At 45.0% G+C, this 18,499-nt stretch overlaps 1 protein-coding gene and 1 long non-coding RNA gene across 2 annotated transcripts in view; one reads left to right on the top strand and one right to left on the bottom strand.

Moving 5' to 3' along the window:
• Positions 1-4,625: 4,625 nt before the first annotated feature.
• On the bottom strand, positions 4,626-15,076 carry LOC133118582 (uncharacterized). The gene is made up of 4 exons (XR_009706410.1): positions 14,944-15,076; positions 14,137-14,281; positions 12,550-12,707; positions 4,626-4,798 (listed from the first exon to the last, which is right to left on the bottom strand). It is a non-coding gene; the product is annotated as an uncharacterized LOC133118582 (long non-coding RNA).
• vstm4a (V-set and transmembrane domain containing 4a) overlaps positions 5,647-18,499 on the top strand; it is a 12,996-nt gene continuing 143 nt past the window's right edge. The window contains exons 1-8 of the mRNA XM_061228690.1: positions 5,647-5,768; positions 7,540-7,938; positions 12,783-12,836; positions 14,129-14,236; positions 14,482-14,515; positions 14,926-15,032; positions 15,807-15,871; positions 18,060-18,499. The exon at positions 18,060-18,499 is cut by the window's right edge and continues 143 nt beyond it. Coding sequence (XP_061084674.1) covers positions 5,717-5,768; positions 7,540-7,938; positions 12,783-12,836; positions 14,129-14,236; positions 14,482-14,515; positions 14,926-15,032; positions 15,807-15,871; positions 18,060-18,179 — 939 coding nt within the window. The 5' untranslated portion in view covers positions 5,647-5,716 and the 3' untranslated portion in view covers positions 18,180-18,499. The remainder of the gene's footprint in view (positions 5,769-7,539; positions 7,939-12,782; positions 12,837-14,128; positions 14,237-14,481; positions 14,516-14,925; positions 15,033-15,806; positions 15,872-18,059) is intronic.

Here is an 18,499-nt window from a genome sequence, read left to right as displayed (position 1 = left end):
TGCAAAAATAAAAAGAATTAATTACGCAATGCGTTGGGGTCCAAGAAATAGAGAGGCATTTGCAATCCCCACAAGTCATCATACACTGTCAAAACAAGCCACCCTGTCCCTCTGTCATATGTTGGAAATCATATTCCTCTCAGGGGGGTGGCTCCATAACAGAAGACGAGAGGATCCTGCTCGTGTTACACTGGGCAGACCGTGACCACGGTCTATTTCTCGCACACTGGTAACTGCCGCCGCCGTGCAGCGGCTGGGTTTGAGCTCCAGAGGAGAGGCGCTGTGTCTCTCCTCTCAACGGGCCCATTCTATCTGAGGGCAGAGGCTGACGGGCCATTCAGCCTATCGGGTATCGGCATATTCCTGTCAATCCCACGATCGCCTAGGTTACGCCTCTGAACCCCGTTCAGGAGGTTTCCGGAGAGTCGGTCGGTTGGGTTACTGAGATCGCTGCAACGCTGTAACCGGACTCTTTGACAATATGCAAATTCGGTTGAATGACCTAAAAACCGTTTTTAAACTCTTTATTTGACAATGTATGGCCTGGTAATACCACATACACTCACCGAGCACTTTATTAGGCATTTTTTAGACTCCTAACTGCAGTAGCCTGTCCACTTAAGAGTTATGATGCGTTGTGTGTTCAGAGATGCTCTTCTGCACACCACTGTTGTAATGTGTGGTTATTTGCATTACGGTCACCTTCCTGTGAACAGGAAAAATAAATGAACATTTATTTTCTCATTTCACATATCCGGGATTTTAGTACAAATTGTCACTTGATGCCATTTGAAAAAACTGCACAAAAACATTTGAATATCTTGAGGCTCATCTTCATTTAAAAATAAATCTGCTTTCATAGATATGAATGTTGTCTAGTCATTGAAATTATTATGTTAGAGGACTCTAGGCTGAACTAACAGTTACATTAAACATTACTTATTGTTATTAGAATTGTTCCTGAAACATGTTTCCAGAGTCATGAAATTATGAAATTATGCATAAAGTGTCATTATACACAGAAATACTGATAATGGGGGGGAGGGGGGTGTCCAATCTTGGCATGCGACTGAATCAGTGGCTGCTACAACAGATTTTATATCATTGTGCTTCTTCTAGAAATTAAGCAAGTAATGTTTCAACACAATCTCCCTGCAGAAAGGTGCTGTGAGTGATGTTGGTTCTGAAGATGCAGTTTAATAATTACAATATAATTATTCATCATTATAATGTTTATCAGTAAACGTAATGAACATTAAGTGATTAATAATTCCAGTACTACTTGTGCTACTAATAAAGTAGGCTACTGGTGATAAGGAAATTGCACAGGAATTTTCTATTTTTTTCTTCAAATGTAGGTATCCGTGTTGCCGTTTTAAATTACAGTTTGTGTACTCCGAGCACAGCAATACATTATTTTCCCCAGTATGACAGAAAAGAGATAAAAACACATTTAAAAAAAATGTTAGCCTTTTTGATTTCAGACCCCTCATGCATTTTTAAAGATACGCATAAACAATCAATACGTTTACTTACAAATGGACTCGACTCTTAAAACGAATCAATACGCGGAATTTCCTGTACAGTATGAAATGTTCGCCCTTACATTTGAATGAAACCGTGCCTGAGGTAAAGTATATTTACAGACTGCGCTCGGCCATCCGTCTGAAAGGCTTTCAGACGCGTTGTGCCTCCGTATCACTTCCGCCGGCCTCGTGGCCACTGAATCCTGCGCGCGCCCGTCGTCTTTATAACAGACAAATAATTGCGAAAGCTAATTACAAGTATTTAAGTAAACAGAAATTACCCTGGTGTGCCACGGTTTGCTCTCTGGCTTCCGCGCAATTTTCAGCGCAGTGCTACCGATGCAGCGGAGACAAATTAATGTACAGCCACTCGTGGGGTGATATTGATTACATCAGGGATGCCAGCTGGTCCACGTCTCGATAATCAGATTCCCCCTCGGAGTAATGCTAACAGCGCTGTAGCTACGATACTTTCTCCCGGACAATGCCTCGGGCTGTGTGTCATTCCTCGTAACGTGGATATCTTTGTCCGGGTCTTCACATCCTACGCTCCAAACGCGAAGACAAACGCTAGAACATTATTTCCTAAATTAAATACATTCACCTGTATTAGTAAATGGACCAACTGTATCAAACCCGCAACATTTTCATCATTTTTGGACGGCGAGTCTTAGACTAAGCAGTGAAACTTATTAATGATTGGTCAGCCAGGCGTTAATCATAACACATCGGATGGTACGTTGAGCGTATAGTACGTTTTGTAGGGTAGGTACGCCATCGCCAGATTGGGTCGAGGGTTGTCTGATTCTTAGAAAGCTGGCCTGGTATGTGACGCGGAGCCCAAATGAAACACCTCTCAAATCAACGAGATTAAATTAGGAAGATGCAAAGGGGATTAATCAACAACAACAAATCTCAGATTGTTGCGCGGACGATTTCACTTAACCTCGCGCCAAAGGTGAGCAGCCCTTTCCGGGAAACGGCGCAGCGCTTCCGCGCGTGGTTTTTGAGTGAATCAGGGCTGATGATGTGCAGGTCTTTTGTGCATCCAGCAGTGTAATTACAAACCCAACTGACTGAGAATAATTTGTCTAATGGCGAAGCCAATAAACAAGCACACTGAGCGGGTGATTTAATGCGCCGGAGTTCCTCGTTGCTCTGTGACTGGCCCAAGTGCCTTTTATGAGCGCTTAGCGCGCCCGTGGGAACGAAGGTCTACAACAGATATGAAATCGCGTTTCCTTTGATTTCCCCTGATCCAGAACCTTAAAATAAATACACGGAAGCATTTATCCAAGCTGGCTCACGCCCAGCCGTCTTTGGGATTGGCCCGTGGAGCCAGGATCACGCGTGGCCGATCAAACCGCAAGGAGCGGGTAGCGCTGGAAGCGGGTCTCCGCTGACACCGCGACGCAGATCAGGCTGTGTCAGGGAAATGGCGCTGCCATCAGTCGGGTTTTTTTACGGCAACCCTGCCTGTTGATTAAACCGTTATATCCGGCGGACGCTCGATGTAATCCCTTCCACCGTTATTTCTATTAATCACGGCTCCTATGAAAAGCGCCATTTAGCTGTTGGTGGTGATCTGCGTTTTGGAAGCGACGTAATTGAATAAACAGATAATCTGTCTGCTTTAGCACCTGAATTATTTCAGAGCACGGGTGCGAATTCAAGTGCGAATCATGCACGTTGTTTCTGAAGCATTAGACATTGATATGCGTTCAGCTCTTTAAAACTATAGACCGCCTATTATAATAGCATTAATTTTAAATGCAGCGTTGCCTTATCCACATTTCCCCCAATCTGATTTATGACGTGCTAAAATAGGCTATGTTCAAACAATTTAAGGTGTTAGACCCATAAAACGTAGTAGCTATTATGTTCATGTGAATACAGAAAAAAATAGTTTCTATTTTTTAAATCTTTTTAATTATTTTGAATAACTGATGGAACTAACATAGGACACGCGCACCACACCCCCTTATTGTCCTCGCAATGTAGACCTATTGGTAACCGGTAAATGTATTCTTGTACAACCCCAAGGATGAAGCTGCGAGCAATTAGATTTGACATCGCAACAGACAACTTGGGTGCACGTCACATTCAAACCACAAGGTGGCGGTGTCAATTCCTCTGCTCGGGGAGCGATCTCGTGCGACAGGGAATCACACACAATGTACTTAATCTGAGCGAACACGACCCGCCTGGATTCACTCCCCGGGATCTCGTTTCAAAGTCTGTTTACACGAAGAGGCGTGTTGAAGTCCATCGCTCCCAGTACTTATTGATCACATTTAGTGAATTAGATTTAGAACTGGAATTTAATATATAAAGAAACGTATTAACGAACATGTTTTTTGTATATTGCTGAGAAGGGAATCTCTATCCCCTGGCTGCAGGTAGATTGCAGTTTGTAACTCATTTTAAGAGTAATTTAATTCAGACCCATCATGCCCTATTTTTAAGCGAGTCAAACGTGGCCATAGGGTCTTGCAAATCTGGATGTGAAGGCATTCGTATTAACCACCAACCTCGTTTGGACGCAGCGGTCACGAGGATTGCATTATCCGGAACAAAGTGATTCATCTAAAATTCAAAGCAAAAAAATAAATAAATTCATACAAAATGGCAAATATTTTTGAAACATACTGTAAAAATATGTACTTTAAAACGTTTAAAGATTAATTTTTTTTTTTTTGGTTGATATTATTAAAATAGTCATCTCTCCTTATCCCAAACCTTTAGATCTGAGTTTCAGTCATCAAGGAAATGTAACGTAAAGCTTAATTGGTACAAAAAAAGCTTGCATATATTGCGTCATTGTATTTTTATTCAGGTTTCTGATCACAGCGCAATAAGAATAGTTCACATGTCGGAATAATTCTGCACAAATGCAAACGGGGACCGGTTAGATTAGGGAACAGTTCTGAGTCTCACTTGCCACCTCAGGTTTCAGGGTCATAACACGGCAGACATTTTGTCACACTGCAGTGTTAAGTTGCAGTTACCCAACCTTCCGGCGGATCGTGCGGGCTGTTAACACAGCGACAAAGAGTGAAGTAACGGTGGAATTAAATGCTATCGGAGAGGTTAAGTGCTCGCAGTGATTCTGCACTTAATTTCCCTTTCAGCGTACGGCTGTTTTAGGCCTGTGGTGATGCCGCGGGCTGGAGGAAGGACTGGCTCAGCACATTGTGCTCAGGAAGAGATGGAGCTTGTGACCACAGAGAAGGCAGAAGAGCCTCTGAGCTATACAGGGAAGCCAGTGTCTTCTGCTGAGGGAGACAAAAGACATGCTTACAGAGAGTACACCACAACACACAGACACACACACACACACCCATGCACATACACACACGTACACGCAGGTACACACACACACCCACACTCATACGCATACACACACACACACCCACACTCATACGCATACACACACACAGACACACACACACACCCATGCACATACACACACGTACACGCAGGTACACACACACACCCACACCCATACGCACACACACACACACACACACCCATGCACATACACGCCCCCCTCTTGCGGCACTCCAGTTCCTATGGAGGAGAGGTGGCAGGCAGCCAGAGGTCAGCACAGAGAGACGAGCTCAGAATAGTGATTAACATGTGTGTTCTCCACACTCAATGCAGTAACCCCCCCCCCCCCCCCCCCCCACAAAAAAGAGAGAAAAAAACAAAATCCACAAAACAACCAGCAAGCCCAAGGTCCGTGTCCCTCACAGAGCGTCCCACACAGACAGACCCCCCCCAACCCCAACCCCCCCCCCCCCCGGGACAGCCGGCTATCCCACAGTTCCAGTTCGAGAGTCTGCTATCTCCCTGTATTGTCTGGCCTTCCAGCGCCAACAAAGACTCCGCGGTGGAGTTTCACACAGGTCCTGTGTGAACCTGTGTGTCAACTCCTCTCCCCAGCACAGGAAACACCACTTCCCCCGTCCTGCAGGAAAGAGGAGCGTGGTGGGAGGGGGGGGGGGGGTTGGGGGGGGGGGGGGGGGGCGGTCTGACCAGGAACAGAGCAGGCACTGTTTTACATTACATACACAAACAGGGGGAGGGAGGCAGGGAGAGAGAGAGAGAGGGAGAGAGGGAATCCCTGCACTCGTTTCTCCCCCGGCCGATCGGCAGGGTTTATATGGAGTCTCTGGGCGGCGGGGAAAATGAAAGTCTCCTCCGTGGTCATAGTCATCCTGACTAGATCTTTCGTCGGAGGTAAGAAATACTTTTTTTCTTTTGTCTGAGCAGTTTTTTAAATTTATTTTCAGTCATCTGTCGCGTACGGTCAGCACTCGGCCGGGAGGAACGGGAAGGTTTAGAAGTCGTGAAGTTTGAGTGTCTGGCACCCTCGACTAAGAAGTTTTGAAACTCTCAGACAACCCCAGCAGAAGTGCGGTGTAGTTGATTAAAAAAACAGAACAATGCATGTGTGATTGAATGTGTACGTCCTGCAACAACTGATCCCGACCTGTTGAAACAGTCATGAGACTTTTCTATAAAATACTTTTATAATGAATTACAAACTTAAAAGACTTGAGGATGTCCTTTACATTTTTGGGTTGTCTCCCTTGTATAAATAATGAAACATTTTTTGTTTAGTTTCCAAACATTTATTTTTACGAGTTCATCAAGGGTCTTGAAACACACAAATATATTTTCAGAATTTTGATAAGATATTTCAATTTGAAACTGTAGGCATAGTTTGGAAATGACACGGTTTGAAAATAAATCAAACCGGTTTTTCATGCGGAAGTCTTAATATCTCCGCATTTTTGTGCTAATGGTTTGAAGTTCCTTCACCCATAGACAACACTTATTCATTCATATACGTTTAAGTATGAAATAGGCATCATTTTGCCTACAGTGATATGTTTAAATTAACCTGCTCCTGTGGCTCGTGCCACTGAAAGACCCCAAATGGAAATGCAAAAAAATTCTGCAGCATGTAAACAAGACACTTCTCGCAACAGATTTTATTTCCTGTATCTTGGATTCAACAACAAATAGACTATAGACACTCTGCACCTGTAGCTTTTCCTCCCGTTTGCTTTGGTGTGACGTTCCAATACTCCCTGATCTGACTGAACGTAGGTGGCAGAAGCCAGGAGAAGGTATAGAAGCAGAGTATTTGAGTTGGTTTTTCCATTACCGACAGGGATTTCAGGACCCTTTCAGCGGAATGTTTTCAGTTTATGGCTGCAATTATGCTGAAGAGGGAGATTATTAGGTGGGGAGTATGGAAAATAGGAACATGTCAACAGAACATTTTTAGCAGGCCCACGCTCTCAGTGAACAGAAATGGCTGTAAAGAAAATGTGTGCTCACGTGTCAAAACACAGACCAGGTGGAGCCGATCCCTCGAAAGCTGTCAGAAAGCGGAATCACAAGTCCAATTAGGTTACTTATTTGCTGAGCAGGTGGTCCTACTGTTCAGATGATAGCTTAAGTTTGATTTCAACACCTTAACACATGTTAACACTTTAATGTAGATACTCGTTTATAGTGCTGGATGTTTTCAGAAGTAATATATCCCAGCGAACAGAAAATATTCTCACAATGTTCCTGGAATGTTGTGTGAACGTTATAACATTGGCACTACATGGCAGCAACATGTGCCAAGTTCTCTTAAATCACTTGTATGAGCAATCTAAGAACAAATCTGTTTCTACACGCAATCTAAGAACAAATCTGTTCATACAAGCGATCTAAGAACAAATCTGTTCATACGAGCAATCTAAAAACAAATCTGTTCATACAAGTGATTTAAGAACAAATCTGTGCGTACGAGCGATCTAAGAACAAATCTGTTCGTACAAACAATTCTTGCATGAGGCCCAATGTCTCTGAAATGTTTTATAATACAGCCACAACACGGCAGCAACATCGTGAGAGTGCTTCCTGTTTGAGGGCATCACACTGTGGATTTGAGCTGGCAGCCCCTGCGGTAGGCAGACCAGCCTGTCTGATGGGGGCTTTGTCTCCCCAGAGGTATGCGAGGCCCTGAATGTGACGGTGAGCCCGGGGCCGGTGATCACGTGCCCAGACGGGGGCAACGTCACGCTGTCGTGCCGCGTGTCGCAGCGGAAGTGGGCCGCCAGCCTGCTGGTGGTGCGCTGGCTCTTCGCCGGCCAGCAGGGGGCGCCGGAGCAGCTGATCGTCAAGCTGAACATGCGCAAGACGCAGTACTACGGCAACTACACCAGGCGCTTCGCTCAGCCCAAGCTGCGGCTGTCCGAGGAGGACGAGGGCAAGGCCTACAACCTGCTGGTGCTCCACGTGTCCCAGGAGGACACGGGCCGCTACGTCTGCAGGGTGCAGGAGATCAGGAAGCACCGCAACCGCTGGAGGGCCTCGTCCAACGGCACGGACGCGACTGAGCTACGAGGTAACCGCGGCAACGCCCTGCCTCGAGGGGTCAGCCTCAGGGAAAACCCACCCCAATAAACACCGTCGTGTTTGTTAGTTTGTTATTTATGTTGAGTTGTCCCTCACGGCGTAAGCGGCGGGTTCACGTACGCTCAAGTTTTTCTGCTTCTTTGTTCATGTCAGTAGCTATACCACGATGTGCCGCAGTGTCTGCAGGTTTAACTCCAGTCCTGGAGGGCCGCAGTGTCTGCAGGTTTAAGTCCAGTCCTGGAGGGCCGCAGTGTCTGCAGGTTTAACTCCAGTCCCGGAGGGCCGCAGTGTCTGCAGGTTTAACTCCAGTCCTGGAGGGGGCGCTGTGTCTGCAGGTTTAACTCCAGTCCTGGAGGGGGCGCTGTGTCTGCAGGTTTAACTCCAGTCCTGGAGGGCCGCAGTGTCTGCAGGTTTAACTCCAGTCCTGGAGGGCCGCAGTGTCTGCAGGTTTAACTCCAGTCCTGTTGCATCACAATGTCAAAAATGTTTGTGGTTTGAAAAGGCAGCCACTTTAGGACTTCTATGAAGTACTTTAGTGCTGAAGCATTGGTTCTTGTTAACTGGAGATGAGATCTACACACCAATAAATCATGTGTCAGGGAACGGCTACAAGTTCCCCCTTTAAGTTGCACAACAGAGACACAATACGGGTTTCACGTAGGAGGGGGGCTATTGTTTGAGAGGGAGGTCAGAGGTCACGGGCCCCCCCCAGGGGACCAGCTGACTGCAGGGTCGGATGAGGGCGGTTAGGGCTGGGGGGGGGGGGGGGGGGGGGCACAGTACAGCTGTTTCCTCTCTCCCCCCCCCCCCCCCCCCCCGTTTCGCTGGGCCCCTCCCTGTACAGCCTCATAGCTCCGTCTCGCACATTCCGCTTTTCACCACAATGCAGTAGAATGGTGAAAAATATGGGATGCACAGCATTCCCAGAATCCCAGGTGCCCTTGGGGGTGGTGGTGGTGGGGTTTGGCCGTTGGAGTGAAACACAGTACAATCAGGGGCTCTCAGACCCGCCCAATCCACCCATCCCCCCATAGACGCTGGTTTCAGTTACATACAATCTCTTAATCGAGGGATCTCAAACTCAAATCCTGGTAGGGGGGGGGGGGGGTGTCTGTTGGTTTTTTTTATCTGTTCCTGATTTAGCACTGGGCTGGAACAGAAACCAGCACTCACACACTAGGTGTAATCGGATACACTTACTTTTTTCAGCAAATCTCAAAAATGTGCCACATCTCAGTGAAACTACCTGGATGAATAGATAGTACTCTGAGGAAGTGGAAACATACTTTAACATTTTTGGGTGGACAACACACACTGAACCTTGCACTCTCTCCTGCTTTGATACAGTGGGCTGCAGCTTGGAGCACAGATGCACACAATATTGCACTTTCCAGACCAGGGGGTTGAATTAAAAGTAAAAGAAAACAGAACACTAATTAGATCGAGCACACTCTGATGTAATTCCTCAGACGTGCTGGGTGCTGCACTGGCGTTTACGAGAATAGAAGTCGCTCTTCAGCGGTCGACCGCCAATTATTTCCAAGCCAAATGATTTCCTTTGAAACAAACAGCTGGGTGAGGAGGTCGGAGCTACAAGACAAACGCTGGAGGTTAAGGCAGCTTGCAGCTGGACACAACACGACACACACACGCTCTCTCACACACACACATGCGCACGCACGCACGCGCACACACACACACACACACACACACGCTCTCTCACAGACACACGCACGCGCACGCGCACACACACACACACACACACACACACACACACACACACACACACACACACACGCACACACACACACACACACACACACACTGCTGGGGACCGGCGCTTGCCGCTGTGCGTTTGAGTCCACAGCTGTGGTTTCCGAGGAGGCCGGAGAATAAGAGAGGTTCTCATGCCCAGTGAATGCGTTTTTGGGAACCGGCTGAGCGTGTCACCAATAGAGACGTTCCCTTCAGGGCGCAGTGTATCCAGCTTCATTGTACAGGCTGTACGATCGCCAGAGAAAGGAAACGGGAGGAGAACTGAAAGAAGAGAAAATGGCCAGGGCGTGGGCGATGAGAAGAAGAACAAAGACGATAAGCTGGACAAACCCGACATCAGAGTGCATTTCTACAGCACTGTCAGAACTACTGCGCGGCAGAACACAGATAACACCCTATAAAACACAGATAACACCCTATAAAACACAGATAACACCCTGTAAAACACAGATAACACCCTATAAAACACAGATAACACCCTGTAAAACACAGATAACACCCTATAAAACACAGATAACACCCTGTAAAACACAGATAACACCCTATAAAACACAGATAACACCCTGTAAAACACAGATAACACCCTATAAAACACAGATAACACCCTGTAAAACACAGATAACACCCTATAAAACACAGATAACACCCTATAAAACACAGATAACACCCTGTAAAACACAGATAACACCCTGTAAAACACAGATAACACCCTGTAAAACACAGATAACACCCTATAAAACACAGATAACACCCTATAAAACACAGATAACACCCTGTAAAACACAGATAACACCCTATAAAACACAGATAACACCCTATAAAACACAGATAACACCCTATAAAACACAGATAACACCCTGTAAAATCACAAGGGCTCAGTGAACTGTCGACATCCTTCTTCCTCTGCAACACACCACTGTTGTCAAAGCTCCACTGTACTGGTCCATATCTCTGTTTAACACTGACATCAATATCCATACATTCAGCTTCAAAAAAATCCTTCCTAATACTTGGGCTTTGTTTTGTTCAACGCTGTAGACTAAGTAGAAAAATATGCTCCGGTAGGTGTGTCTCGCCGAAATCCGTTCAAACTTCAAACAGAATAGACTTTACGAGTCAGATGTGCAGTTAAACAGCGTCTACAACTGGGGTACGGGGTCCTTATTAAAAGCAGGCTGGTTCTCCTCGGACTACAAAGGACAGTCCAACCGTAAGGCATATACGACGCAGACACGGGCAACACACTTTATTTAAAAGCGCAGGGTAAGAAAATTCAATAAGGAACCGGTGTCAATCCAAACTACGGGATGAAATTACATGCACATAGCAGGCAGAGCTTGCTCAAACCATTACTGTAAAATACTTTAACCCTTTAGGACATCTGGGGAGGCTGTTTGATGTAGGCCATGAGGCAGTCGGATGTCTCCCCCCGTATAAGAGGCCCCTATAGCTGGAGGTTTGAAGACTGGAGTGTATTTACACCAGCAACATGCTGAGATAATTATGCACATCTAGAACATAATAAACAGGCCAGTCCCTAACAGACTGTCTGATACTGTACACAATAGGTTTTTTATGCCTTAGAAAGCCACATATTCTGCCTCTCTCTGAACAAATACATGTGTGAAAAGTTTGGCTGTCCACACAGTGGTCATTTATTGTCTTTTTTTTTTTAAATATACATACTGTAGGCGTTTTTTCATTTCAACTGAGCAACCACAGAACTGACATGTGCGGGAATCAGGCATTTCATAACAGAACTCTTGACTTAACAAAAGGCTTGGTTTTGTTATGAATCGTGTTGCAATTAACCTGAATTTTGGTCCAAGACCCGGCTACAAACCTGATGAAAATCAAAAACGTTTGTCTTCAAAACAATTCGGACATCTGTGGTCTTAAGCAGGAATCTCAAATGTAAATCCTTGAGGGCCACTGTGTCTGCCGGTTTTTAACGTGTTTGTGCACTTTAATTAACGCAAGTGACCGATTGCCCGTCTCACACAAACCAGCAGAGACGGCGCCCTCCAGATCTGGAGTTAGAGCAAGTACTCAAATCAAAAAAACTTGAAGTAGTACTGTCGGTTTTCTTTCATACCTGATATTTAATTGCCTGATTAATGCCACGGACTGGACAGAGATTAAACTGACCCGACGTTCCAGGTTTAAATCAGCCCTGATTAGAGCGGAATAATCAAAACCAGAAGAACTACTGAACCTGGAGGGCCAGATTGAGTATCCCCGGGTTGAGAGTTAGCTTCTTGAAAAGGTCTTTGTTCTCTTTCTAACATTGTGAAACAGATTTTTATTAAGTCCAGTTTTCAGAGGGAAAGGCTTCGCCTGGTATTGTTAGAGGTCAAACCCAGCAGGCCTTTCCCATAGCACTGAACCGAATGTAAGGGGTTTGGCAGTGCAGAGTTTGGCAGTGCTGTCTGTTATACACAGCACCTCCAGGGGCTTGCAGGGGGTGGAAGTATGAAGATCTTGGTCCTTATTCTGTGAGTTTTGTTTACTTTTTTAGTTGCAGGAGTGGGATAGGGTGTGTGGTGTCTTCTTAAAAATTGAGAGCACCTGGCTGCAAGCCTATATTCGGGAGCTTTCCCTCTCCTTTTTGGTTCTTGTACTATTCCAGGCTGGGCAGTTGGATGATTTGTGTGTTTGTTTTCCTTTTGTTAACGGTTTTTGGGTTTTTGGGGTTATGGCTGAAGTTGATCCGTCTCAATTCAGTCTCTTCATGAAATGAAACAAATGAAATTCACAAAGATAACTGCAGACACAGCGCCCCCCTCCAGGACTGGAGGTACAACTCCCTGCTTCATGCCCTTACCTGAGGGATCCTGATCCCCGCTCATCAGTAGCCACCTGGCGGGTTGGTGGTTTCCAGACGCACACTGTAGTTTTTGCTGCGCATGTCTGACCAACTCAGGAAGAAAAACGAGGACCTCACTCTGATCCAGCCAGTCCTCTGCTCCCCTGCAGTACGCTCTGTAAAAATAATGAAACATTATCCCGGAGGTCAGAGGTTGTATTCACCAACATGGCTTCCATCTTCCCTTGCAGTGCACGCTCCACAGGCAGCTGACAACAGGGAGGGGATATGGAGGCTGTTTGAAGGTAAAGGCCACCTTCTCCCTTTCTGTTCACTGTCTCTCTGTACCATACTGCAGGTCACCACGGCACAACCCTGCAATACCCAGCCGTAATATCGTCCCGCAGACCTTTTTCATTATGCAAAAACACAACACAAAGCATGTTCAACGACAACAGGATGTAGGAATGGATTGATATTCAACAGCCACAGAAGCCTTACATGAATAACCTTAAGAATAATAAGCCAAAAAAGGAGACAGATGTTTGAGTGTCTTAATAGGACACGATAATACTCTGCCCGATTTCTCAGAAATTAGTTTTGTATTATAATCAGCGCCGTTCTGCATAATTAAACCGAGTTATGTGACACACAGAAGTCACATAAAGCAAAGGACCTGACCACTGCCTCGCAAACCTAACCAGACCAGATGACCCAAATCCCCGACTGCCCCCAAAATCAGCAGTGCACACTGCCCACTCTCCAGGCCATTAGACGTGCTGAATATCTCTGTGTGTTCTGGCTCCCCTCTTTCTTTCGGCTAGCCTCTTTTTTTAAAATTTTCTTTTTTGAAAGATTTTTTATTGTCTTTCAAACATGAGCTAATCTGCAGTGATGTACGAGGCCTCCAGGGCCTGCAGCTCAGCGGAGCGTCTGGCTGACACTCAGACCAGGCTCCCCGCCGACAGGGGGAAGGACCGCACGTTAGTGCCCAGCGACGGCAGCCTTTCTCCGGCCCTTTCTCGGCCTCGCTCCCCTCCCCCTGACGGGACCTCCGGGCGGGACGGTGAAAGCATGCTGGGGTGATAGATGACCGAGTTCCCCATAGGCTCGTCCTGCTAAGACCCTCCTGGAGAGACAAGGTCCTCAATCTTACCCAGAAGGGGCTGGTGTGGGTGCCGGCTTTAGTTCCAACCAAGCAGTTGCACACCTGATTCTATTTATCAGGGTCCTTTGCAAAGGCCATGGTTGATTCGGGGAACCAGGTGTGTAACTGCTTGGTTGGAACTAAAGCCTGCACTAAACACCAACCCTTTCTGGGTAAGGGGTAGGGTAGACCCCTCCTCTACAGCTTGGATGTTCCCCTAGACCTGGTGTTGAATCTGGACTCAGCCATTATAACACACAGCTTTAGAGCCACTGAATGTTTAATGAACTGGAGAATAGGCCGTATGGAGTCATGACATTGGGGAAGAGGGGGATTTGGGTCATCTGTTTTGGGTCTGTTAGAAAGGCACTGGTCAGGTCTTTGGCTTGTACTGAAGTGAGCCCGTTTAATGAACGGGAGAATAAACGAACAGCCTCCTCTGTCTTCCAGACGTGTACCTGTGTGCTGTGCTGCTCTGCTCCATCGGGCTGGTGTGCATGGTCCTGTTCCTGGTCATCACTTCCTGCCAGCACGTGCAGAGGAAGCGCAGGTTGAAAGGTAGGCCTCATCCTCATGGTCACTAACCTCGGGCCTGTTCGTGAACTGAGCCCATGGAGAGGGTTACAGTGGGAGCATTCACAGTATATCCATGAATATAAACTCAACTGCGTACAGTACAAATTAAATATTGCAAGATTATTATGAATAAAAAAATAAATCGATCTAATGAAACTTTTTTCCACATTTATCAGGCTACTTTCTGATCCATTATGAGAAATGCTATTTGTCTTATTCCTTTACAGCCAATTACAATTTGGTCAAGAGCCTTCAAAACAGGTAATTCTCTTATTAATGAGTACAACTGTACTGTATGTAAAAACCAAATGTGCATATCCATTGATTTGCTGCAAATGCAGAGAACGTTTAATTTTAGAGAGGGGTGAAATATAGTATTATATATGACAATATTATCTTTTTAGCCAAAGTTATTTAAGAAGTACATCTGTACATGGTATGTAAACAACACTGAAGCTACTCGAAGACAAGGTTACAATCAAAAGCGCTACCTGTAAAATAAAGGAGGATGTAGACTATGAACTCATATGAATGTCTTCAGTTAAAAACCGTTTAAGCAGGAATTCTTCATACAGAAAATCACCCAATTACAGTTCATGATGTTATGACTACAGTATAACCTTAAGTTTCATTTATTGCCACTGAGACATTTGCATTTGCACAAAATCCAGTTCGGGGGAGACGGTTACCAGCGTGATCGGCTCGTCTCCAGGGTTACCGCGGAAACAGACCTCCAAAGATCCACCGAGTGAGACGCCTCCAGACATACCCGCGAAAGGTAGACTACGTAACGTCCTACACCTTACAGTATACACGCGCCATTTAAAATACTGGAAAATAACTGTGTTTTTTAATGAATGTAGCCTCCGTGTTATTTCATCATTCTTTGCTATGTATTGACTTCGAGGGTTCTTACAAACGTATTTCGTGAGAACTCATTGTTAAACTTAACGTTAGAAATATTCTCACCGCAGTCGTTTCCTAGGGCTAAATGATTAGTCGACTTCTCTGCTCGGTCAGGTCATACAGTCTCCATTTAGTCTAGTCTTCGAGGTTTTGTACACACACCCCAAAGCGTGATAACACAGTGACGGGGATATCGTCTTCCCACATTGGCCTACTACTACCACTATAAAAAGAACCGACTTCCACACAGATAGCAGTAGCTTTTAGCAGCCTCAACACAATGTTAGGGAGACACGTTCAGACGACGCCCCTCGCCCCTTGGCAACCGAGTGAACGCGCATCGCCCATCAACACCGAATCAGACTTCTGTGTTTCCTATTTTCCCAACCGATTTGACCCGATTGCGTTAATAATTGTTCCGCCTGGTGTCACTCATTGAAATCGATAGGGATACTCTGTCATTTTATGTATTGGACCATTTACTTCAAGCATCTTTTGAAGTTAATGTCTAGCCATTGGTACCTGTCTTCTGACGAAAATATCGGCCTACCTCTGAATATGCAATGACAATAGTTCTCAAAGGCCAACACACACATTTCTCTTTGCTTTTCAGTTAAGTTGGTTTCCATCTTTTTCTATTCGACAGCACCAATGGGAGACAATGGGCGAAGACCAAAACTTTTAAAGATTCAACCAAGAAAAGTGGCTTTGGTAAGTTTTTAAAACATAAATCAGATGTCATAATCGGTTATTTAATGCCAGTTAGTGAATGTCGCTGGAGCATATACTCTGAGAACATGTGAAAATGAAAATTAATACCACACACAATGCGTGAATTATAGTAGGAAGAATTGTATTATCCCTATGCTCAAGCACATTTATACAATTTCAATAATGGCAAACCAACATTAACAAAGCATCAAATAATTCAAATGTAAAAACATCACATCCATTTAAAGTAACCTGCTGTTATCTTAACTGACTATTCAAAATTTCTATTTATTTTACTCTGGGACAAACATGAGCTAATTAAACAAAATTAATAAAGTTCAATTATTGAATTAAAAGTGTTTTCTTTATTGTGTTGCTTGTTTTATTAATCATTCTGATATGTTTAATCTTTTTGCAACAAATTGTATAATATTTACATTTTAAAACCTCTGGTGCTTTTCTTCATATTTTCAATTGAATTATTACAAGCAAGAAATATGCAAGGGGGAAATGCTATGGCGTCGGTTCATCGCGGCGTATTGTTTGTACAAGTTATTGCTGTTCCTCTTCCCTTTTATGAAGCCGCTAATTTTATTTTGTTTTATTGCTTTCCGAAACACAATTATTTATTTAGCATGCTTTGTTTTTATTGCATTACATTTACAGGGAAAGTATCATAAAATAGGTATATGAAAAAAACAAACAAAAAAAACCCCCTCAGATCGTGGTTCAGTGACCCACCTCAAGGAAACCAATAGAATTGTCAAAGCCCAAAACTAATGTGATAATTGGTTGGATGGAGGACTAAAATGCACCAGGTGCGATTCAATTTGGACTTAATAAAATGAGGCATGTGGCCAATGTGTTGCCACGGTAGCCGTTCATTGAATCAGGCTGACTAGGGGGAGATCTGGGGACACACTGAACCCCCGCTTGGTTCCAAAGCGGTTGTACAGTACACATTTTCTCATTTCAATTTTCACAGCTGTGCGTTGGCAGCTTCCCTCCCCCCCCCCCAATTCCTTCTCTGAAAATGAGAAAAGATTCCTCATAATATCTGTTATAAGACATTGAAGGTTTGGGTTTTTTACATGAGGTGAGAGATTACGATTCTCAAAAAAATGAATGTACATTTGCACTTGGAGCTGTTAAAAAGAAAAAAAACATGCTACCAGGTTAAGCTGCAGTTCAGATGGCCTACATTTCACTGAGAAAAATCGCTTCGAAAATAAGGTTCTATAGTGTCTTCTTTCGATACTTTGATAGACAGTAACACTGATAGTCTCCCTATATGCTATACAGTTCCCTGTTCACCTGTTCAGAATATTATATTCACACTCACAGTCTTTCACTAAATAAGGTGTATTACATCAGCTTACTCTGCCTAACTAGACACAACCATAGCACTGCCCACATTCCATGAATATGATTTGCTAATAAAGCAATGGTAAGTTCATATATATATATATATATACACACACACACACACACACAGTAAGAGCAGTCGTCTGGCAGTCGGAGGGTTGCTGGTTCGATCCCCCGCCCCGGCTGTGTCGAAGTGTCCCTGAGCAAGACACCTAACCCCCAAATGCTCCTGACGAGCTGGTCGGGGCCTTGCATGGCAGCCAATCACTGTCGGTGTGTGAGTGTGTGAGTGTGTGTATGAATGGGTGAATGAGAAACATCAATTGTACAGCGCTTTGGATAAAGGTGCTATATAAATGCCTGCCATTTACCATTTACCATTTGAATAACCATGATCATATGTAGGTGGGGCTCCAATTCATGTCAAACAGATAGCAGGCAGCCAATCACATTTCTGGATGCTCGAGACACTGTGGCCCTCCAGGACTGGAGTTAAACCAGCAGACACTGCGGCCCTCCAGGACTGGAGTTAAACCTGCAGAAACTGCGGCCCTCCAGGACTGGAGTTAAACCAGCAGACACTGCAGCCCTCCAGGACTGGAGTTAAACCTGCAGACACTGCGGCCCTCCAGGACTGGAGTTAAACCTGCAGACACTGCGGCCCTCCAGGACTGGAGTTAAACCTGCAGCCTGCAGAGGAGAATTCACAAAGTGTGACCCCCCCCCCCCCCCCCTCCGACTACAATCCTGAGTAGAAGCACCTGACAGTAAGTCACAGCCGCACATTGCCTGAATGTTTCCTCTGCTTGCTGTGCTGGCACAGGTGACGGAGGAGAGCCTGACGTACGCCGAGCTGGAGCTGGTGAAGCCGCAGGCGGACGCAAAGGCCGCCTGCACCGGAACCGTCTACGCACAGATCCTCTTCGAGGAAAAGCAAAAATAAAACTGTGTTTATAGCCCTTTCATACCAAAACCTGTATTTATAAAAACCTGCTTTTACTTATTATTGTGTTCTGATGCCGATTTGGTTTTTTTTTGTCACTTGTTTGTGTCACTAACTTGAGTATAACGGTGAAGGTTTTCTATGCATAACGTACTGAACAAATAGGGTTTCTGTGCTCGATGTACTGAACCAATGTGAATATTTTATTGTTTTTGTTTGTTTTTGTTCATATTGCTACTCGCAGTACTTTCAGAACAGGGCTCGTCTACATTTGAAGGAAAACGGGACTCTTTAAAATCCCATGTGTGTACAGTACGCTG

Source organism: Conger conger, chromosome 18 (genome assembly GCF_963514075.1).
Source record: "Conger conger chromosome 18, fConCon1.1, whole genome shotgun sequence".
NCBI classification, from domain to species: domain Eukaryota; kingdom Metazoa; phylum Chordata; class Actinopteri; order Anguilliformes; family Congridae; genus Conger; species Conger conger.
Note: the sequence above shows the minus strand (reverse complement) of the source record. Positions and strands in the feature narration are given on the sequence as shown.